Source organism: Gobius niger, assembly GCF_951799975.1.
Source record: "Gobius niger genome assembly, chromosome: 19".
Taxonomy (NCBI): domain Eukaryota; kingdom Metazoa; phylum Chordata; class Actinopteri; order Gobiiformes; family Gobiidae; genus Gobius; species Gobius niger.
This window is the reverse complement of record NC_136870.1, coordinates 24,449,769-24,469,961: the sequence shown is the minus strand read 5'-3', so window position 1 is coordinate 24,469,961 and position 20,193 is coordinate 24,449,769. Positions and strand designations below refer to the sequence as shown.

At 41.8% G+C, this 20,193-nt stretch overlaps 1 protein-coding gene across 1 annotated transcript; it reads right to left on the bottom strand.

The window, feature by feature from the left end:
• Positions 1-10,097: 10,097 nt before the first annotated feature.
• Positions 10,098-19,428, bottom strand: ghitm (growth hormone inducible transmembrane protein). Its single transcript, XM_079577321.1, has 9 exons — positions 19,338-19,428; positions 17,683-17,843; positions 16,729-16,828; positions 16,541-16,652; positions 15,082-15,223; positions 14,864-14,972; positions 12,126-12,314; positions 10,792-10,963; positions 10,098-10,602 (listed from the first exon to the last, which is right to left on the bottom strand). Exons 2-9 carry the CDS (start codon positions 17,815-17,817, stop codon positions 10,515-10,517), a joined length of 1,047 nt encoding a protein of 348 aa, XP_079433447.1. The 5' UTR covers positions 17,818-17,843; positions 19,338-19,428; the 3' UTR covers positions 10,098-10,514.
• Positions 19,429-20,193: the final 765 nt, after the last annotated feature.

Here is a 20,193-nt window from a genome sequence, read left to right as displayed (position 1 = left end):
CCAGTATATTTCTATAGCTCCAAACATGGTGAAGTTATATGGAAGTGATTGAATTCACAAACCTGTAAATGGATTTTAAATTCTTTGACCTGAAGACCACAAAGGGTCAAAATCAATGGTCGTTTTCCTGATGGGCTGTGTGTTAGAACTGGTTTCCCCACAGGGGTGTATTTTGACCCCCCTGTTGTTCACGTTTTATACTCATGACTTTGTAGCATCTCATGATAAAAAGACAGTGGTAATTAATTATGCAGATGATACAGCCATCACTGGGTTAAATAGTTTAAACCAATGGTTCTCAACTGACCCAAAAGTGGGTCCCGACTTTTCCAGGGAACATTTCCTTCTTAACCAAAAAATGTTAAACATCTGAACCAGGAAATGCGACCATATTAGCCCAGTGGAATAGAATTTAAAACAAGTCCTGTTCGTTACAAGTCTTCTCATAATTTAGCACCACAGTCCATCTCTGACATGTTAGAACCAGATGAACCATCTTGGGCCCTGAGAACTTCAGGGAGGGGTCTCCTGGTGGTTAAAATAAAGTCTGGAACGGTCGTCATGTGAGACAAGCGTCAACTCTGACGAAAAACCAGGCTGAAAACAGTTATTTTTACCAGAGCATATGACACTGAAAGTATTTTATTTGCACTCTTGCTTATTACTGTAATTAATTCATCTTCATGTCTATGTCTTATGCATTGATTGTATCTTTTTTCTTGTAATTTATGCAACTGTAAAGCTCGTTGAAATGCTGTGTGTATAAACTGAGCTCTACAAATAAACTTGCCTTGCCTTTAATCTGTAATAATGAAAGGTCGTCGTTTCAGGCTTATTGAATGCTTATTCGATATTAATTTCCTGGGAATATATAGTATCTAGATGATATATAAGAATCAAATTCTTGTTTGGGTCGCGGCTTATCATCCTTGAATATGGGCAGGTCCTGACAGCATCTCATTAAAGGAGCTATATCTGATTTTACTTATAGAAATGGAATTACATTTATTTTGTCCTCCTTTACTATTGTTAACTCAAACGTTTGTGGGGAAAACAGCGTGCACCAAATTGTAAAACATTTGTATCAATTTTATGAACTTTCAGGCTATTTTTCCAGTATTTTTGTGAAAATGACCCTGAAAAGTGACCCTGCGAGTTGTGAAATGTATATGTATATAATGTATGATAAACTTGTCCCTGTAAAGAATTTGGATGCTACAAATATATTAATAAAGTTCCGAATGGGTTTGGACCACAACACACACAATTTTAATTTAGTGGCTTCCCCTTTAATTATTTGCAATCAAAAATCAGGTATAGGGCCTTTAAGAAGAATGTTGTTCAATGGAGAACAAAACCTGCTTTCTAACAAAAAAACATGATTTTTGCCACAAAATGAATCCGTTTCCTTTTACTCTTCATGATTCTGAGATGCAGATTGTTCATAAATGCAAACTCTCGGGTGTGACCCTTTCACATATTGTACTAAGATTGTAAAGTATGTAAATGAAACACAAACGGCGTGGTCTGTAGTGTAGGTGATCCGCCGCAGGGACCTGACAGCTGTGAAAAGGTGTCGAGCTCAGAGTGAGTCAGGTCCTGAATTTACAAGTTTAAATATAATCACTGACGTTTGTTCAGTGTTGGAAGAAAAAGTGACGCACAAGCAAACGAGACGCAGGATACAGGAATAAACATGGAGATGAGACGGAGGTGGCGGTACGAGAGCAGTAGTACAACTCTTCCTGCTGTGGACAAACAAATGATAAATAATATGAATAACGGCCATTACAGACAATGTTAGATGAACTAGAAACCCCTTTATTCAATTTTACTAGATTGGATTTAGTACTTTATACTAACTTTGAGCCCGTTAAGTTTTTCTTTTGCGTCAACGATTCTAAATGTTTGAGTCACGGTTGTTCTGGGGAAAAATATTGCGATTTCACGAAAATTCACCATAATCAAAATTAAGGAAGAAAATAGCTTTTTACACCATGGCTCAACCCCGTGAACTGCTACCTTAACGTGGTGGGGTTGTTTGAGTACCCGAATGATCCGAGGAGCTATGTTGTCTGGGGCTTTATGCCCCTGGTAGGGTCTCCCATGGCAAACAGGTCCGAGGTGACGGGTCAGACGAAGAGCAGTTCAGAAGACTCTTATGGACGTACAACATACAAGGACCGTGACATCGCCCCGCATGGCGCAGCTGGGGCCCCACCCTGGAGCCAGACCTGGGGTTGGGCCCGGCACAGCCCGAAGGGACGACGTGGGCCCGCCCTCCTGTGGACCCAACACCCGCAGAGGGACCCGTAGGGGTCGGGTGCGGAGAGGACTGGGTGGCAGTTAGAGGCAGGTGCCTCGACGACCAGGTGAGCGTGAGATCGATACGGATCGGTGCGGCGTCAGCAGTGATGCGGTCGCTGTATCGGTCTGTCGTGGTGAAGAGGGAGCTGAGTCGGGGGCAAAGCTCTCGATTTACCGATCGATCTACGTTCCCACCCTCACCTATGGTCATGAGATTATGAGATTTGGGTCATGACCGAAAGGACAAGATCGCGAATACAAGTGGCCGAAATGAGTTTCCTTCGCAGGGTGGCTGGGCGCACCCTCCGAGATCGGGTGAGGAGCTCAGTTACCCGAGAGGAGCTCGGAGTAGAGTCGCTGCTCCTTCACGTCGAAAGGAGCCAGCTGAGGTGGCTCGGGCATCTGTTCCGGATGCCTCCTGGTCGCCTCCCACGGGAGGCGTTCCAGGCATGTCCTAGAGGGACAAGGCCTCGTGGAAGACCCAGGACACACTGGTGGGACTATGTCTCCGAGCTGGCCTGGTGTCGCCTCGGGGTCCCCCCAGAACAGCTGGAGGAGGTGTGCGAGGATCTGGAGGTCTGGGCATCTCTGCTGAGACTGCTGCCTTTGCGACCCGGCCCCGGATAAAGCGGAAGAAAATGGATGGATGGATGGACTATGGCTGAATGTTCACAAAACAAGAAACAAGTTTATTTAAGAGTTCTTTTTAACTCATTGACTGCCAGCCATTTTCAAATCAGAGAGCTCCTCGCTGCCAGAGGTTTTTCAGGATTTTGACTGTTTTTTCAAGACCCACAGAAAATTTAGGTCTAGGTCTATGTCTATGCATGAAGTACAATAAAAAAAATATCCCCAGAAATCACAACACTCTGGATAACTAGGAAATGCGGCCCTATGTCAAAAATCCTGAAATATCCCTTTAACCTTTTGTAGAAAAGTATTATAATTGACTTTGAACAGTATATTAAACAAAAATACTGCTCAATAGAAGTACAGATGTGGGCAAGGAGGCAGGACCTGGAGGATCAGCCTTTTTAGACGCTATATTTGTGTCCTAAAATAACCCAGTCTGCCCGTATTGTCTCACAGCTTGGACAGAGAGAGAGTGTTTCTGAAGATTTTGGATTAAACTCCGGTGTTGTGTGCTGAACTCGGACAGATTACGGTCGGCCGCGGTTAAAACGAGGTCAGTGAGTCAGAGCAGACACACCTGTCCCGCCGCAAAAACAAGGGAATTACAGGCACGGGAGCAGCGGACTCCGGGAGGGGGAACACAATCTGTCTGTTTGAGGAAGAAACACAGCTGATACTCACAGAAAAGAAACATGAAGTCCAGTCCCATGGCTTAATTCCAGAGGCCCACAGTAACGCTATGAAGGAAGTTCTTTTGCTAGTAATTTTCCCACATAAAAAAGCACATGAACACAAACCAACAGGGGCCAATGATGTTACATCTTGGGGAAAACGAGCACCCCAGTCCAATGGCCGCTGGCTACTCTGCTTTTCGACGAAGACACTAGAGGCCGCCATTGCTGTAGTACAGGGGTAGGCAACGTCAGATCCGGCCCTCCAGCACAGAACCTCTGGCCCCCAAGATGATTTTGAGAAATATTAATATGCATATAAGAGATCAAATACCTGTTAAAGTACTCTTAAAATGCGAGAAATAGTCAGTATTTTAAAAATGTCCTGTCAGAACACACCGCTTGGTCATATATAATGATAAACAGTGATTCTCTACTGGTGGGTCGCGAGTCTATAGGGAACTTTTATTCAATATTTTCCATCTGAAACTGGAAACACTAACTGTGTCTGTTGAAATGAATGTTATTGGGTTGTTTTGATCATACTTTCAGTCTTAAAGGGAACTCTACAGCTTGTGCAACAAAAACTTGGAAACTACAATATTTTATATGATATATGACAAATTACAGTTTTATTTGGGTCCTCAGCTCGTCATCCGAGGGTAACGGTGGGTCCTAAAGCCCGGCCACTTGGGAACCACTGATATAAAACATTGGCATTTGCAGAAAATAGCTCTTTACTTTAGGCTACAATGTTGAGGTTTGGCCCTTGGGTGTTTTGGCAATGATGAAAATCGTCCCTCCACGATGCAAACTTGCCCACCCCTGCTGTAGTACCTCCACATAGCCACTTGTCCCCCATTGGAATGCATTGGACTTTACACTTTAGAGCCAGGTCCCTAATTTTCTTAAACTTTCTACAGCTAGATATTGCTACTGTGATAACGCTGGGACCAGGCTGTTTTTTGTAAGAATTTTTTTTGAAATCTCGTACTTAATGAGGGCCGGACTGTTAGCATTGGAGCAGCGCGAGCTACCCGTCACACAAGGGCGGAGTCTACAGTTAAGATCCCGCCCTTATGCCCTTTTTAGGAACATGCTTCGTCAGAGCTGGTAGGAGGAGTCTGTAAATCTGCCATGATTTCCCCCTCGAACGTGGTCATTGTGGTAAACGGGGTGAGCATTTTTCAACCCCTACTCAATGGGAGATTTTCGGAATAATGAGACGTCGGACAAATGGGTTATCGGACTAATGGGCCGACACCAGGTGATTGTGGGTCCCATTGCTCTACCACTAAGAACCACTGTTACAGAACATAGTGACAGAGGGAAAGTTCCTGTAATTTCTCAAGTGTACAACTGTACAGCACACGTTATAGGAACCAAACCTCTTCTTGTGCCACATTGTGCAACCCAGGATCAATTATAAACATCACCAAAGAAACAACTACATTGAAAACTAGGTAAAATTGACTGTTTTGGTGATGACTTTGTCCAGTTCTTTTTCATTCCCAAGTTCCGTCTGCTTTCATCAGTCTTATGTCATAATGCTGTGGCCCATCGCTATAAGCTTCAGCTCTGAAAGTGGTCATCCATGTCTGGGGTCAGCATTGATCCACAGCTTTGGCCTTGTTCCATCCGCGACTTCCCCTTTATCCTCTCCATCGCTCCCCTTATGGCTGTGATGAAATGTAGTTATACAAAACGCCAGCAGAGGGCCCTGTATCTACATATGGACGGTGAAAAGTGAAACTACTTGGTGCAAACTTCATGGGTGAAAAGTTTTGTCCTGCCTTTACACCATTTTTCCTCAGACTTCTTTTCTGAATCTACCTGAGCATTTGCAGATGTTTACGGGACGTCCTGTCCGGTGTGAGCGTCGCGGTGATGCTTTAATTTTAGAGGAGCTCCTGGACAGATGGGGGACAAGAGGATTAGCTGCTAAGCCTTTGTCATCTGTTGCTAACGCTAACAGGCTACAGCAACAACACGAGGTGGACACGGGGGCAGGAGTTACTCTGAGGACCGGTGATATTTACAGAAATCACAGGTCTGGGGCGATATTGCATTAAAAAACTGAATCGTGACCTGATCCTTGCTTTATTTTTGTTATCGGCGTATCGTGATTCAGTGGTTTATTTAAGTTAAGCTAGGTTTAATGCGGCATATGCTCCAACACAGACGCTTTTCCCTCTGCAGCTCAGTCTCGCCCAGCTCTGTGCGGCTGACAATGGGATTTAAACAATCACAGTCAAGTGTGAGCTTTCAGATGAGTCAGTTGGCTGTAGTTGCCGCTAAAAGGCGATACACAAAAACAAAGTGCACTTGAATGGTGATAAAAACATTTCATGCCTTTCAGTCATTTGACCTTTGTTGTTATGGCGGCCATTTTTAATACTGAAGTAGCACTATGTAGTACTACCACATGCAATAATATCTCTACTCTTCATTGCTCAAGAAGATAACAGTAAAAACACAGCCCCAGAGATGCATGTTTATGTGAAGAAACCAGTGAGTCAGTGTTTAAGATGTTAGCATGCTACCGGTTAGCATGTAGCTTCAACAGCTCAATTCCAACTTCTCCAAGAAAAAGCCCTGAACCACACTCCACACCTTGGATACAACATGTGAAAGAGGTCAGAGCTGAGCTGTTACTGTAGTACAGGGATAGGCAACGTCAGGCCCGCGGGCCAAATCTGGCCCTCCAGCAGAGAACCTCTGGCCCTCAAGATGATTTTGAGAAACATTATTATGCAAATAAGAGATCAAATTCCTTTAAGTGTACTCTAAAAATGCAAGAAATAGTGTCAGTATTCAAAAAATGCCCTGGCAGAATATCCCACTTGGTCCTGCAGTAAAACAGTGAATCTCAACTGGTGGGTCGGGACCCAAAAGTGGGTCGCAGAACCTTTTTCAGTGGGTCGCGAGTCCATAGGAAACTTTTTTTCAACATGTTCCACCTGAAACTGCATGGAATTTCATATTTAAAGGCATATCTACTGCTTGTTCAAAACTTGTGTGGGAAAACACAATATTTCGTACAATAGATGACAAATTAAGGTTTTATTTGGGTTATTTGGGCCTGCCTTCCAAGGGTAACGTTGGGTCCCGACTTGGGAACCACTTATGTAAAACTTTGGCATTTGCAGAAAAGGTTCTTTACTTTAGGCTACAATGTTGAGGATCGGCCCTTGGTGTTTTGGCGATGATGAAAATCGGCCCTCCTCAACGCAAACTTGCCCACCCCTGCTGTAGTATTTCCTCACTGTTCCTATATGTGAGCCACACATGTGTTTATTGTGTTGAAGCCACTGACAGTTGATTGAATCAGTTGCTAACCGGTAGCATGCAAACGCCTTGAGCAGCTTAAACGCTGACTCAGACTGAGACTGTGTTGACATGACAAACTGTAAAGATCACAGAGAACGGTTTTCTGTTTCCTCTTTGATGAGATAATTTAGCCTGCATAACGCTATTTTGGTATTCAAAATGGCCGCCGGAACTATGTAATTGGAAACGCATGTATAGGCCAAAGAAAAAATGCTATATGAATGTTTTTGCGTAACCCACCTCTAAAAGGAGACAGCAAAACAAAACAAAAAATGTATATACAATTTGTTCTTTATTTAGATGTTTGTTTTGCAGTCTCCATACCCAGAAAGGTGAGTGCTTCAGTGAGTGCAAAATATAATGCGAGATACACGTACTCTTCCAGTGAAACGAGTCCATGAGACGAAGATGAAGCAAACGAAATCCGAGGTCTTTTGTTTTATTAGAAGTTCTTCATTCAGACGGACACGCCGACGAGTTTGATTCACGTGCAACCATCTTCAGGGCATCTACAACAGGTAGAGCAGAGCTGAAAAAGGCAAAACACACTTCGTAAATGAAACAAGCAGAAGATGTGATGGTATAGCCTATAGAGCAGGGGTAGGCAACGTCAGGCCCGGGGGCCAAAACCGGCCCTCCATCATCAAACTCTGGCCCTCGAGATGATTTTGAGATATTATGACCCAAATCAAAATGCCTGTTAAAGTGCTCTAGAAATGTGAAAAATACTGTTAATTCCTTAAAATGTCTTAGCAGAGCACCCTTTTAGGCCACAATCCTAAAAGAATACTTTAAAAATACTAAGAAATGACTTAAATCTACTTAATTAAAAGATTAAATCTAAAGGTTGAGTAGATTGATCTGGCCTTAAAGCAGATAAAACCTATTCTTGCCAATGGAACTTTTTTCTTAATTTAGATTATTTTGTAAAATTTCAAGTGAAAAATAAAGAATTTTTACTGTAAAATGAATTTGTCTGATTTCCAGGGGGATTTCTATTTGTTCCATTGGCATTGGCGTTTTTATCTGATCTTAGATTAGTGCAAACCGACTCAAATTTAACCACAAAATTGCCACCTCAGGTTTTACGCGTTGTGGTGAACAGGTCTGAGCTCATTCTACACATTAGGACATTACTGGAACATGTAGGGGGAGGAAAATACATAATTTTAACTTTTTAAACTCTGCATAGTTCCTTTAACATAAAAAAAAAAAACTTTATCCAAGCGATTTTAAGTCATTTATCTAATTTAAGATGTTTTTTCCAGTGTATATGATAGTGTATATGTAGAAAGTGATGCTTTACTTCAGTTGCTTCAATCGGAGGGTCCGGCCCTTGGTCTTTTGACGATGAAGAAAACCGGCCCTCCACCGAGCAAACTTGCCGACCCCTGCTGTAGAGCGTCTCAAATCAAGCGTTGGTGAATACAACACTCTCAGCTTCATTGAAAACAATGGCAGACGCTGCATTGGGTGTTTGTCATTGGACTTGAGAGGATTTATTAAAGGAACAGGCCACCGTTTCTACATACTGAATGTTCTTACCTGAGCTTAGACGAGTTGATACGTACCTGTCTGGTCTCTCTGGTCAGCTTTTTCTGGCTACAGTGGGCTACTAAAAGCTTACAAATGGTTTGGCATATTGAATAGTTGCAAGTCTCTTTGGACAGGATCAGTTTTAGTAAACTTGCCAACGTTCACATCTCTGATGAGCAGAAACCACGTCAGACAGCGGGGCAGCGGTTCACTCAGCCTGACGCTGGAGCCTCCTGCGGCTGCAGCTACGGGGAAATGGCATAATTGGCGTAACAGCACCAGTGACTATTTTACAAGCCTCAGACAGTGCATAGTTTATTTACACGTTACACTCATTTTTTTTAATTGCAGATCTACACGATTCACATAAACATTGACAATGCACATAAATGGCATTGTCCGAGGTCAAAATGGCGGATTTCACCAAAAGGCGACAGATTTCTCATTACAGATTTCTCATTACAGCTGTCAGTGTTTCGGCCATGGACATTTTGTACTTGTTTGTTCTGATGTGACAGATTGTGGACAGATAAAGAGCTTGGTTTAAATTACATTAATGACTCGGCAAAAAATAAAATAAAATAAAATTGAAGCTTAGAATCGTGTCTTTGGATCGTATAGGATTTGCGTTTTATAGAGCTTTGCTGACATCTGGTGGTAGAAATAAACATGGCAATTGCATTGCAGATTTGGGATGGGTCAAAATATACAATCTTAAAATAAAGTTAAAGAAACAAAACCATTACGTCGTTCTTTTGTCAACACAAAGCTTTGTCAAGGTGTAAATATTATAAACAAGTAGTGACACTTCAAAAATAAACAAGTAGGCAACGAAATGTTTTGGCTAACTTCCTGTAGGGCAGGGGTGTCCAAACTTTTATCATGGGGGGCCGCATACTGAAGCGTACAGGGTGAAGGGCCATAGATCGGTGGTTAGTGCCGCAAAACCTTTGACTAGCAGAGGTTTAAATTGCGCCCCACACCTTTTATTTCTGCTCAAAACCTTCATGCCAGCTCTGTCTCACAGTAAAAGGTTAGTTGTTAGGTTAGAATTGTGTAGAATTATTGCATTTCAAATAAAAAGGACTATCTCTGATGATGTATCCCGATTCAGCAAGAAGGCAGAGGGCCACCAAAAATTGGTCTGAGGGCCACATTTGGCCCCCGGGCCGCACTTTGGACACCCCTGCTGTAGGGTAAACACTACTTCCGGTCCACAATTCAACGTATTTAAGAAAAAACTGCTAAAAAAAAACTAGAAAACCTATATGAACGTCAAGTCAACTGTGTTTCATAAATATTAGTTCAGATAGTGGGGCTATTTCAACATTTGTTAGCGTTAAATTAATGTCGGAGCCGAATTTTCAGATACCATTATGATCTGCCATCTTTGTAGCAGTTAGCATACATTTCCATTGAGCTAAAAACAGTATAGCTGCAGAGTTAATGCTGGTAAATACATCTAACACACTGTGGTGTCCAAGTGGTTTAATGTGAGCAATAACTCCTGTATTTTAATTTTTAAAATCTCCATTAGTTTACAATTGCTTCTAATCTCATAATGCTCAGCGATACGACATCACATTCCCGAACTCTATTAGAGAACAGCAGAGCAAAAGGCAGTAACTCCAGACAAATCCCTTTTTGTGAGTTTTATTGCTGAAATTATGGCATTTTCCATGAACACAAAACAAATATCCCCATTTTCTCATTCACCCAGAGCAGTTTGAACTCAGCCGTATCACCAGACACTTACAACATGGCTTTAAGCTGTGGATCACTGCGACAACATAGTTATTATAGTTAAAATAAATATAAAACATGCTCCATATACTGTATACCATCCGACTATCAACCAAGTTTCATTAAGAAGTGCTTCCGAACAAAATCGTCTTCCAAAACCAGTCCATTCTCCCTGGAGTTGTTGCTAGGAGGTCATTTAGAAGAAACGACGATTTTAAAGCAGATTGATAGAGCTATGTCCGACAGAGGATGCGATGCAGATCTGTGGAAGTGAATTTTAGTGGATTTTGGTGTTTACTTCCTCCTGCCTCCGCCGCCGTTCGACAGAATCATCACGAGCCTAATGAAGATGTTTAGTGTGTCCATGTAAATGCCCAAACATCTGCAAAAAGGGAAAGAAAAGGTCAACAAAGCAATGACATTTTACATTTTAAGGGGAGATATCACAGGCAAAACTCTTTTATATAAACTTCCTCATAGAAAAAAAGAAGCTGCCCTCATAATTTCAACCAAATCTCCACCGTAGTAGCTCATACAGACTCCAAACTATGTAAAATGTCTGTGTACGTACGCGTTGATGGGGTCGAATTTCTGCACGCCGTAGAGCGGGTGAGTCTCCGCTCTCTTGATGACCTTCTGTGTGTCGTACAGCAGGAAGGCGCTGAAGAGGAGCAGACCGCCGTAAACCGCCACGGAGTACAGCCCCGCGCCGAACATCGAGGTCGGGGGCAGGAACATCGAGCCTACGGGGGAAACAAGGCTAGTAAATAACACAGGATAAGACGGAGGACTGAAGACAGGAAACACCCAACTGTTAAAGTAATCTCTGCCGCGACTGCTTTCAGGATCTCAAAAGAAAAACATTTGGAAGCCGTTTTTTCTTTTTTTCTGCTTGTATTAACTTACTACAGGATTTCTTGGAGACGGTTGTCAATCACAGCAGAGGCATGAGGATGAGAAAACTAAAATTGACTCTGTGTATAACTTCAAATCATAACAACACCGCCCAAGAAGTGACTTCCTGTTTAGATCCAGCACGCCAAAATAAAAGCACACAGCTCGTCTCATTGATTAGTTCAGCAGGTACTTGCAACATTACAAGAATATAATTAAATACACACATTTTAAGTGTTTTGTTGGTTAATAGTTAGGCAGAAAGAAAGGTGAACTAATGAACTGCTGAATTCATGAATAAGATGGTGCTTTTATTTTGGTGTGCTGGATCGAAACAGGAAGTCACTTCTTGGGCGGCGCTGTAATTGTCCAAACTTTGTAAAAATAAACGACCTTTTTTAGATTTTAATATTTGGCCATATCGCCCAGCCCCATCGTGATGCAGCAGCAAGTCAAATTTCATGCCTTTTAATACAATTTTAATGCCAAATTTTGGTTTGCATTTATTTGTGGACAAAAAGACTGGACCCAGCGGGCAGAATTGTTAAATAAAAATGTATCTATAACTGAGTGTTGATCTGTCATGTTAACATTAGGTCGGCACTGTTTCTTTACTCGCATATTTCCCATTAAATGACATTTTAGTTTTGGCTAGTGAAATCATATCCAATCAATCGGTGGGGAGTAACTTTAGAAACCAAATAAAGTTAAGTCGAGGCATTGAAATGTACATTTTCAATTTCTACTGAACTCATGTAGTAATTAAATCGATCAGAGAAATTATTTGTAAAGACATGTAGATTTGACGCCTGTTGGAATCAAGTTCAAAGCTATTAAATCACATCTAAGGCTTTCACACTTCTTTTAATAACTTATTGAAATTATTTATCTTCAGATATCTCCAGATTTTTTGCCTGCTTCCCCTCACCGCCGCATAATATTCAATCACACTCTTTGTCACTCATTTCTCAGTTTCAATAAATGTATAAAGTCTTCCGTTTCAGTCTTTACCGATGGAGGAGGCGAAGACGACTCCGAACCCGACGGCCAGAGGTCCTCCCATGTTCAGGAACTTCTCACTGGGGGCGCACATGGCGACGGTGGACAGGCCGCCCACGATCCCGGCCGTGTACCAGGCGGCGCGGAGCATCAGGGGCCCGCCCAGGAGGGTCATGGGGGCGATGACGGCGCCCATCACACCTGCAGGAGGAGAGGGGACAGTGGGTAAGATGCAGATCACAGAGGAGGGAGCAACCTGGAGGTAAATCAGGATAAGAAAACAAATCCCACAAAAATCCCACAAGTATCATCAGCTAGATTTAAGACCTGGAGCTGTGTTTTGATCCACTCGCGCATATTTGAGTATTTTCTTTCTCCATTGATTACACTCAGTGGCAGCTTTCAAAAAGTTCCTGCTGTGAGGTCCTACATATCCATCCATGTAATGCTTGTTAATGCTCAAATACTATATTTGTAATGCCACAAATGCACTTACAACATTTCTAAAGATCTGCAGACATTTCAGAAGCGAGGGGTGAAATTTTCATACAACAGGCAACTAAATGTGCTCAATTTCAGCCAAAACTGCAACAGTTTTAGTTGAAACTGTTACAAAAAAAATAATTGAGCATGGTCATAATTTTCAGAAGAAATATAGATTTCGTGTGAATCATGATCGTGACATTTAACCTCTTAAAGTGATAGTCTGGAAGTCTAAATGTTTTACAAATTTTATAAAATGTGCACACGTATCCACCTAGTTTTGCATTTTGCATGTATGTATTATTTTTTTTCTATTATTGTTTCATCCCGTGTTGACCAATGAGACGAGCTTTTCCAATGAACCAGCCTGTCAGGTCCAATCAGGAGGGAGGGGGAGGAGCTTGGTTGTTTACTTTTCCAGCTCTCCTCATTTTTCAAACTAAGAAGGGCTTTCTGGTTAAAGAGGGGAGGAATTTTATTGTTTATTTTGAAATTTTAATCTACCTCTCCTCACTTTGCAAACCTACAAACACTTTAACCCCCCCTTAACCCAGTGTTTTTTCTCCAGTTCAGCTTTACCCAAATCTAAAATGTTATAGCCTAGAGGCCAGTGTAACGCCTCATTTGAAAGCTAAGACCTACAAAACTCATCAAAATAGATCTTTTTTTCTCGCGTTGTCGTCAATTTTTTGTTGCATTTTCATCCTTGTTTGTGTCTCATTTTTGTTGCCACTTTGACACTTTTTTCAAGAAGTTTTTAGAGTTGGGTAAGGCCAAACGTCTTGTTAAAACAGCTGTGCAGCAAAGGAGAGCAAAAGGAGGGGGAGTGGGAGGAGCTTCTGGAAAGTTCACTTCACTTGAACAACCGAGTGAAACTACCAGATATTTTGTTTTCTCTTTTATAAATCAACATTGTATTTTCAAACCAGCGAAGGGTAAGACAGAGGAAAAAGATGTGTTTGATCGAATACGCAAATCTAATTACCTGTGAAATAATCAGCCTCTTTAGTCACATTGGCTTCATTTCTGCTTCCGAGGGACACACTGACCCTGGATCAGCCCTGAGCGTCACGTGTGTCCTGGCCTTTATGGGTCAGTGGCACGTGCGGTCAGAGCGCTAACCTTTGCACGGTAAACAACCCGCAATACTTCTCTAAAATGGAAGTGAAGCGTCGCAGCAGGCATGAAGAGACTGGGACACGTTTTCTGTGGATTCTACCTTTTGGAGCGACTTCACAACTCTTCGAGAGATGGAAGGGAGAGTGACATAAGTAAGTGCTCGGTTTAATATCTGGTTCTGCTTGGAGCTTCCTGTTGTTGTACTCAGAGCTCGTCCTGGTTTCATTTCGTTTCATTTAGTCCTGGTTCAGACATATTGGTTTTGCCATATTTATCAGCAGAAAATCAAGTATCTACCTACAAATGCCTAACATCTGTGCCTATTCCATTTCAAAACATCTGCAAACATTCAGTCAGACAGAGGAATGAGGGGAAAACACGATATTCAAAAACAAATGGACACAAAGGGCAACTTTAGACCAATTTTTTTCCCCACGCAATTTCAGCCTCAGGTAATTTTGTCATTATTTTATTTTATTGACCTTTATTTAACCAGGATAGTCCCACTACGATTAAGAATCTCTTTTTCAGGGGAGTCCTGGCCCCAGAGGGAAACCAATTGTACATGTTTTTAGTGGTAGGGGAACATGCAAACTCCACACGGAAAGGTCCCGTCCCTGGTGGGAATCAAACCCAGGACCTTCTATCTGTGAAGCACGGGCTCTAACCGCTGTACCACCGTGCTGCCATTTTAGATGCGTATCTTTATTTTTGACAATCTCTTTTATTGTAGAATATTATTCCTCAAGAGCTAGAAATGTGTTTGAGCAGCAGCGAAGAGGTTTAACCCTTACCCCCACCAATTTCTCCAGTTCAGCTTTACCTAAATCTAAAAGGTCACAGCCTGTAAGTCACTGTAATGCCTTATTTGAAAGCTAAAACAGATAAAACTTGTCTAAATGGATCTTTTTCCTCACGTTGTCGTCACTTTTTTGTCACTTTTTTGTTGTGTTTTCGTCTCATGTTTCCTCTTAGATTTGGGTGAAGCTAACCTGGAGACGTTTACGGTTTGAAAACTGGATAATTCTGTCAGAGCAGCTGTACGTAACACAGAGGTGCGACGCAACGAGGTGTAAAAGCAAAATATTTCACTTTTGAATGACCTGAAACGTGATGATCACTTCTCTAAAACGCATTATCATTCGTACCTGCGTGGAGCATCCAGGCCAGGTGTTTGGGCACCGGGCTGTGTTCGTAAGAAATGGACCTCACCAACATGCCAGCTCCGATCATGGCGGCAAACGTGGCTCCGATCGCCTGAGGTTAGAACAAAAGCAGGATACACAAGTGCGTAAGCAGAAGTCAATGAGCCAAGACAATAATCCTAATTGAAATCGACAGTGGTGGACTTCTCATTCTTGCTTACCAGCCAGGAGCCCCTCATCATGAGCCCGAGCAGAGCCGGGGTCCTGCTCACAGCCACGGCCGACAGAGCGGTCAGTCCAACGCTTCCTGCGAAGTACATGTACGTGGAGTGGATACGGTCCTTCACGTACTGAGGCCAGATCCTAACAGAAAGAGAGGGGAGTGTAAAGTTATGATTGGCCTTTGAGATCACAAAGAGTTCATTCAGATCAAGTCTTTCACCTCACACCCATTCCCCGTTCTTTCAGGCGTCCCTCAGGGTTCAGTCCTTGGCCCCCTGTTGTTCATAAATTACATTCTACTTTTACTGCTACGCCCAGCTCTGCATTTGGGCGACTCACTGTGACCATAACTGCACTGTCCTTTTAACTTCCATCTGTTTTCAGTGTTTCCTTTATATGTAGATTAATGCGTTGCATTGAGAGGGCGAGCTTGAGTGAAATATATCATTATTACACTGTCATCACTTGGATTTAACAAACTGTCATGATCAGGGTTTGCAATAGTTGATCAGAATCAGCAACACTATGTGCCAAATAATGAGATCAGCCGACGACCAGAACATCCTGAATCAGAGAAATACAAAGAAGAAGCGCCGTTCGATCCTAAACGTATATGAGCCGTATATCTAGCCGTTAGCATTAGCCATCAATTATTGCCAATGATGAATGATACAGATGTTTTCAGCTGTTGTCAACTATCGACCACATATAGGTCAAAACCTTGTTGAATGTTGAATGAACGAACAGACCTTTTTCCGATTTTATTTTAAATGTAAATCAGCGTAAAAAAGTGTCCTCTGAGCTGCTAAATGCGAACTCAAATTCAGTCAAGCTTCTGCTTTTTGTGGGTCAGATACACGTCCAACTAAACATCTTATAATATGTTGCTGACCAAGAAACTACATAAATTATATAAATGCACAAAACGGACAAAACGTACCTCACTATACGTTAGTGTTGTACCTGGCTTCCCTATCCATTTGTAGGGGGGAGAGAAGGATCAATTTACATCGGGTCCAGGATTCGACAGCAAACAAAATATGGATATTTGTAGGAACAGGCTCAGAGCTTTTCTGTGATCCTGAATGACCAGGTTTATCCATCAATGGATTACTTCTCCCCTGATGCCAGGATTCATCTGGCTCACACTGTGAAAGAGTGTGGAGGCCGATCCATCTCACGCTCTCTGAAACAGAGTCCAGATCTGAACCCCATTGATAATCTTTGGGATGTGCTGGAGAAGGTTTTGTGAAGTGGCCACACTCTCCCATCATCAATTCAAAGATCTTAAAATCATCACATCATCTTTTGACATTGCAGAAGCTTTTTGAAACAACGCCACAACGAATGTAGTCAAAGCTAAAGGAGCTCTACAACCAAATATTAGAGCACTTGTCCTTTTTTTGTGGCCATGCCTGTGTAGTTTACGAACAATAAATGCCTGGTGAAGTAACTTACATAGCTTTCTCTATGGCCCCGATCTCGTTGGACATGCCCAGTCCATAGTAACACAGCGCCCCCAGACCCACGGCTGCTCCTCCGGCCAGAATCAACCGCCCCATGCCGTCGACTGCAGAGCAGAAAACACAATCATCAAGACAGATATCTGAGCTCAGGACAGTTCATTTGAAGACGGTGATCGTTACTTTTCATTGCGGTCTCTGAAGGCTTGTACGCTGCTTCTTTGAGCTGCTCTCTGGTCGATTGTGTTTTACGGAAACCAAACCTGGGCCTGGAGGAGAAACCCTGAGGGAGAAGAAGCAATAATTAGACACAGCGAGAGCTTCAGCTGATCATTTCAGCATCAAACTGTGAAGCCAATACTCTCAACTGAACGTTTCATTCGCTGACAATATACGTCCGGTAGGTCCAACTCTAGAGGTTGACCAACATATCAGCCAGCCGACATATTGGGCCGATACAGTAGATGGGTATTTTAGAATATCAGCTATCAGGCCATATAATATCATACCGATTAAAGGCCGAACGTTATAGCAAAAGAGCTCAGTCACAGCCTTAAAATGAGCTCTCAAATAACTTCTCAAGACTGAGAGAGCTGAGAAACACTACGGTAAAAATTGGTCACGAGTTTGTTCAACTTGGATTATATTTGATATGTTTTATGTTGCAGACTTTTGCGTATAGTTTGATACCCATGAGAGATTGAGACTTAACGATATTGTTTAGGAATCAGCTGATTTTTGTTTATTAAACAAGCTCCCTCTGAAGTACCTACTAAACATGAATGTCCTGAATAAATCAGCCCCATTAAATGCCCCCTGCTGTCACAGTTCAACACTGACTCATTACTTTAAAAAAAAATTGGCCAAAAAGCTGTATCGACCTTGGAAAAACCCACATCGGTCGACCTATTTCCTGTTACTAGGAAGAAGAATTGAAATATGTCATGGCGGTGGGAAAGTTATTTGCAGTGCTCTGAAATCATTCTTAAATCCTCCATATAATCGAACATGTCAATAAAATAAAAACAGCAAATAAGAATTTCAATCAAAAGCCTGTATAATGTATCTTAGAACATTTCCAGTTCCACCAAACCGTCCTTCACTGTAACTTTGTGTTAGAGAGAGATCCCCGCTCACCTGTTGTGGCCGTAGCAGTGGGGGGCAGGTCTTCAGGCCGGACGTCCTGAGAGCTGGAGAGGCCTGTGTGAGACTGGAGCGGATCCCGGGGGCCAGGGGCAAAGCCCGGAGGCACGACAGCCGAGCCACCAACATGATCCACAACTCTGTCTACTGTTCACCTGCAGAAATGGAACAAACTTGATCAGATATTACACAATGATTAGAGAAGAAGTAATAACCCTGTGTCAGTAATATATTCAGAATAAGTTTCATAATACGACTTCCGCTTCCGGGTAATAGCAGACCAGCATATATGCGAGAAAAAAACATACAAAACCATTTGAACAACCATCAATATTTCTGAAACTAACCAGAGAGTTACTGAACATACTTATCTCTCAGACTCATTAGCCAAAAATGCTGCACCTACTGCTAAAAAAATATCACTTTTACAGCAGTAGGTTCAGCATTTTTGGCTAATGGGCCTGATAAATAAGTATGTTCAGTAACTCTCTGTTGAGTTTCAGAAACATTGTGGTATTAAAGAGTCTTTCGTAGCTTCTCGCACATCTCGGGACCCGGAAGTAGAGCTGGGAATGTCATATCGCTAAGCATTATGGGATTAGCAGCAATTGTAAACTGATGGAGATTTTAAAAGTTAAAATACTGGAGTTATTGTTCACAATAAAACACTTGTGAGTTAGATGTATTTACCAGCAGTAACTCAGCAGCTAACAGAGTTGTTCCGTGGCTTTATTCTCCACTTTTTATACTGTTTTTAGCTAATGTTAGTCAATGGAAATGTAGGCAAACAGCTGCAAAGATGGCGGATCTCCATGGTAACTGTGGAATTTCCCGAACTCTAGAAGTTTGTATCCCAACAAATTACATATACCTGTACATAAGTGTTATATAAATGTCTACAATCCTACATGAATCATATGGAATAATGGCTACTACCATTTCATTTGTTATTTAAACCTACCCCACCAAGTACCAGCTCATGTAATACAAAGCTTTTACACAAGTTGCACCAGGACAACAACAAGTCCCCTTTAGGTAAGCGTTCAGGTTACACAACAATAACAACAACAACACAGCATTTTCGATTTCTGAGCAATAAATATTGAAGAAAAACAATGAACCAGTCTTTCAATAATGATAAAATGGCCACTATTTTGTTACTGCTACAAGACAACACCTTTTTGTCCAGTCTTCTGTTGTGAAACTGCTGAGTCATGGACCAGATTTTTCTTTCTGTGTAAATATGTCAACATTTCGAAACACCACATATAGTCTTTGCAAAAAATGACAACATAACCTGATGTAACACACGTGATATTTACCCAAAACACATGAATTTAATATAATATCACCAAAATGAACAGCTCTGACATGCTTGACACTGGCATAAAACCTGAGTATGAAGGATTTATCAGATATAAGAGGATATTATCTGTTCCATAAACCTAAATGATTAACATTAACTCCTAATGTCAGAACACAAACAAAGCTAACTTATGCTAATGTTACTGCGTGTTGACACTGCCCGTGATAAATTTCAAATATTTTTGTAACTAAACCTTCTTAAACGTGAATAGTATCACACGAGGCCTCAAACATATAAAACTATTGGATGATAAATGTCTAGAAATGTCAAATCTGGAGCTTACCAAAGAGAAACGTCTGTCGTTCACCTTTCTGATCCGAGTGCGCAGTTTTCTGACGCAACGGTTAGGAAACGTTCGTGAAAATTCTCCACGTACGTCATCAACAGGCGACGGCGTACAGGGAGTTGTAGTTTTCTTAGGTCACGACGCACTGAACGAGCAAAATACACACTTTTATGATAAATGTAGGCCTGTTTTATGCTTAAGCTAAACTCAAACTGGTCATTTACGCGCATCAACATATAAAGTGTATATTAGCTTTGAGGTCAGCCCTGTTTTATTTGTTTGTTTGTTTATTTTCAAGGCGGATGGAGAACTTGTGAGAATATTTTTACTTGAGAGAATAACTTTTTGACGATAAAAGTCAGATTTATATTTTTTATAGTTTATTGATGTAATCTGGCAGGCAAACCATCAAATAGGCAAATGTAGTTAGGGTTAGGGTTATCTATTTCCATCAATCGTAAACCACAAACCTAACCCTAAATACACTAAATTATTCTTAGGTAAGAGTTTATAAACACTATTGTGATTTAGGCATTTAACAACAACAACAACAACAACAACAACAACAACAACAACAACAACAACAAAAACACTTCAATTTAGGCCACACTTTATTGTGCCAAGAGTATTGATACTTTAAAACAGGGGTCCTCAAACTACGGCCCGCGGGCCAAATCCGGCCTGCGAGATGATTTAATCCGGCCCCCCACTCAGAGCACAAATCCCTGAATATGTCATTCCTGTGCGGAGTTAGGATATTTTAACTAAATAACCAGTTTACTCATTCCAGCCACTAGGGGGCAATTTGAATAAATGAAAAATAATTCCACAGGTGTCCAGCAGAGGGCACTTA

Coding starts and splice junctions, on each gene's coding strand:
- ghitm (XM_079577321.1), bottom strand. CDS start 17,817: ATGTTGGTGGCTCGGCTGTCGTGCCTCCGGGCTTTGCCCCTGGCCCCC. Junction 16,653..16,728: donor TTCAGAGACCGCAATGAAAA/GTAACGATCACC, acceptor TCTGCTCTGCAG/TCGACGGCATGGGGCGGTTG. Junction 14,973..15,081: donor TGATGAGGGGCTCCTGGCTG/GTAAGCAAGAAT, acceptor TTCTAACCTCAG/GCGATCGGAGCCACGTTTGC.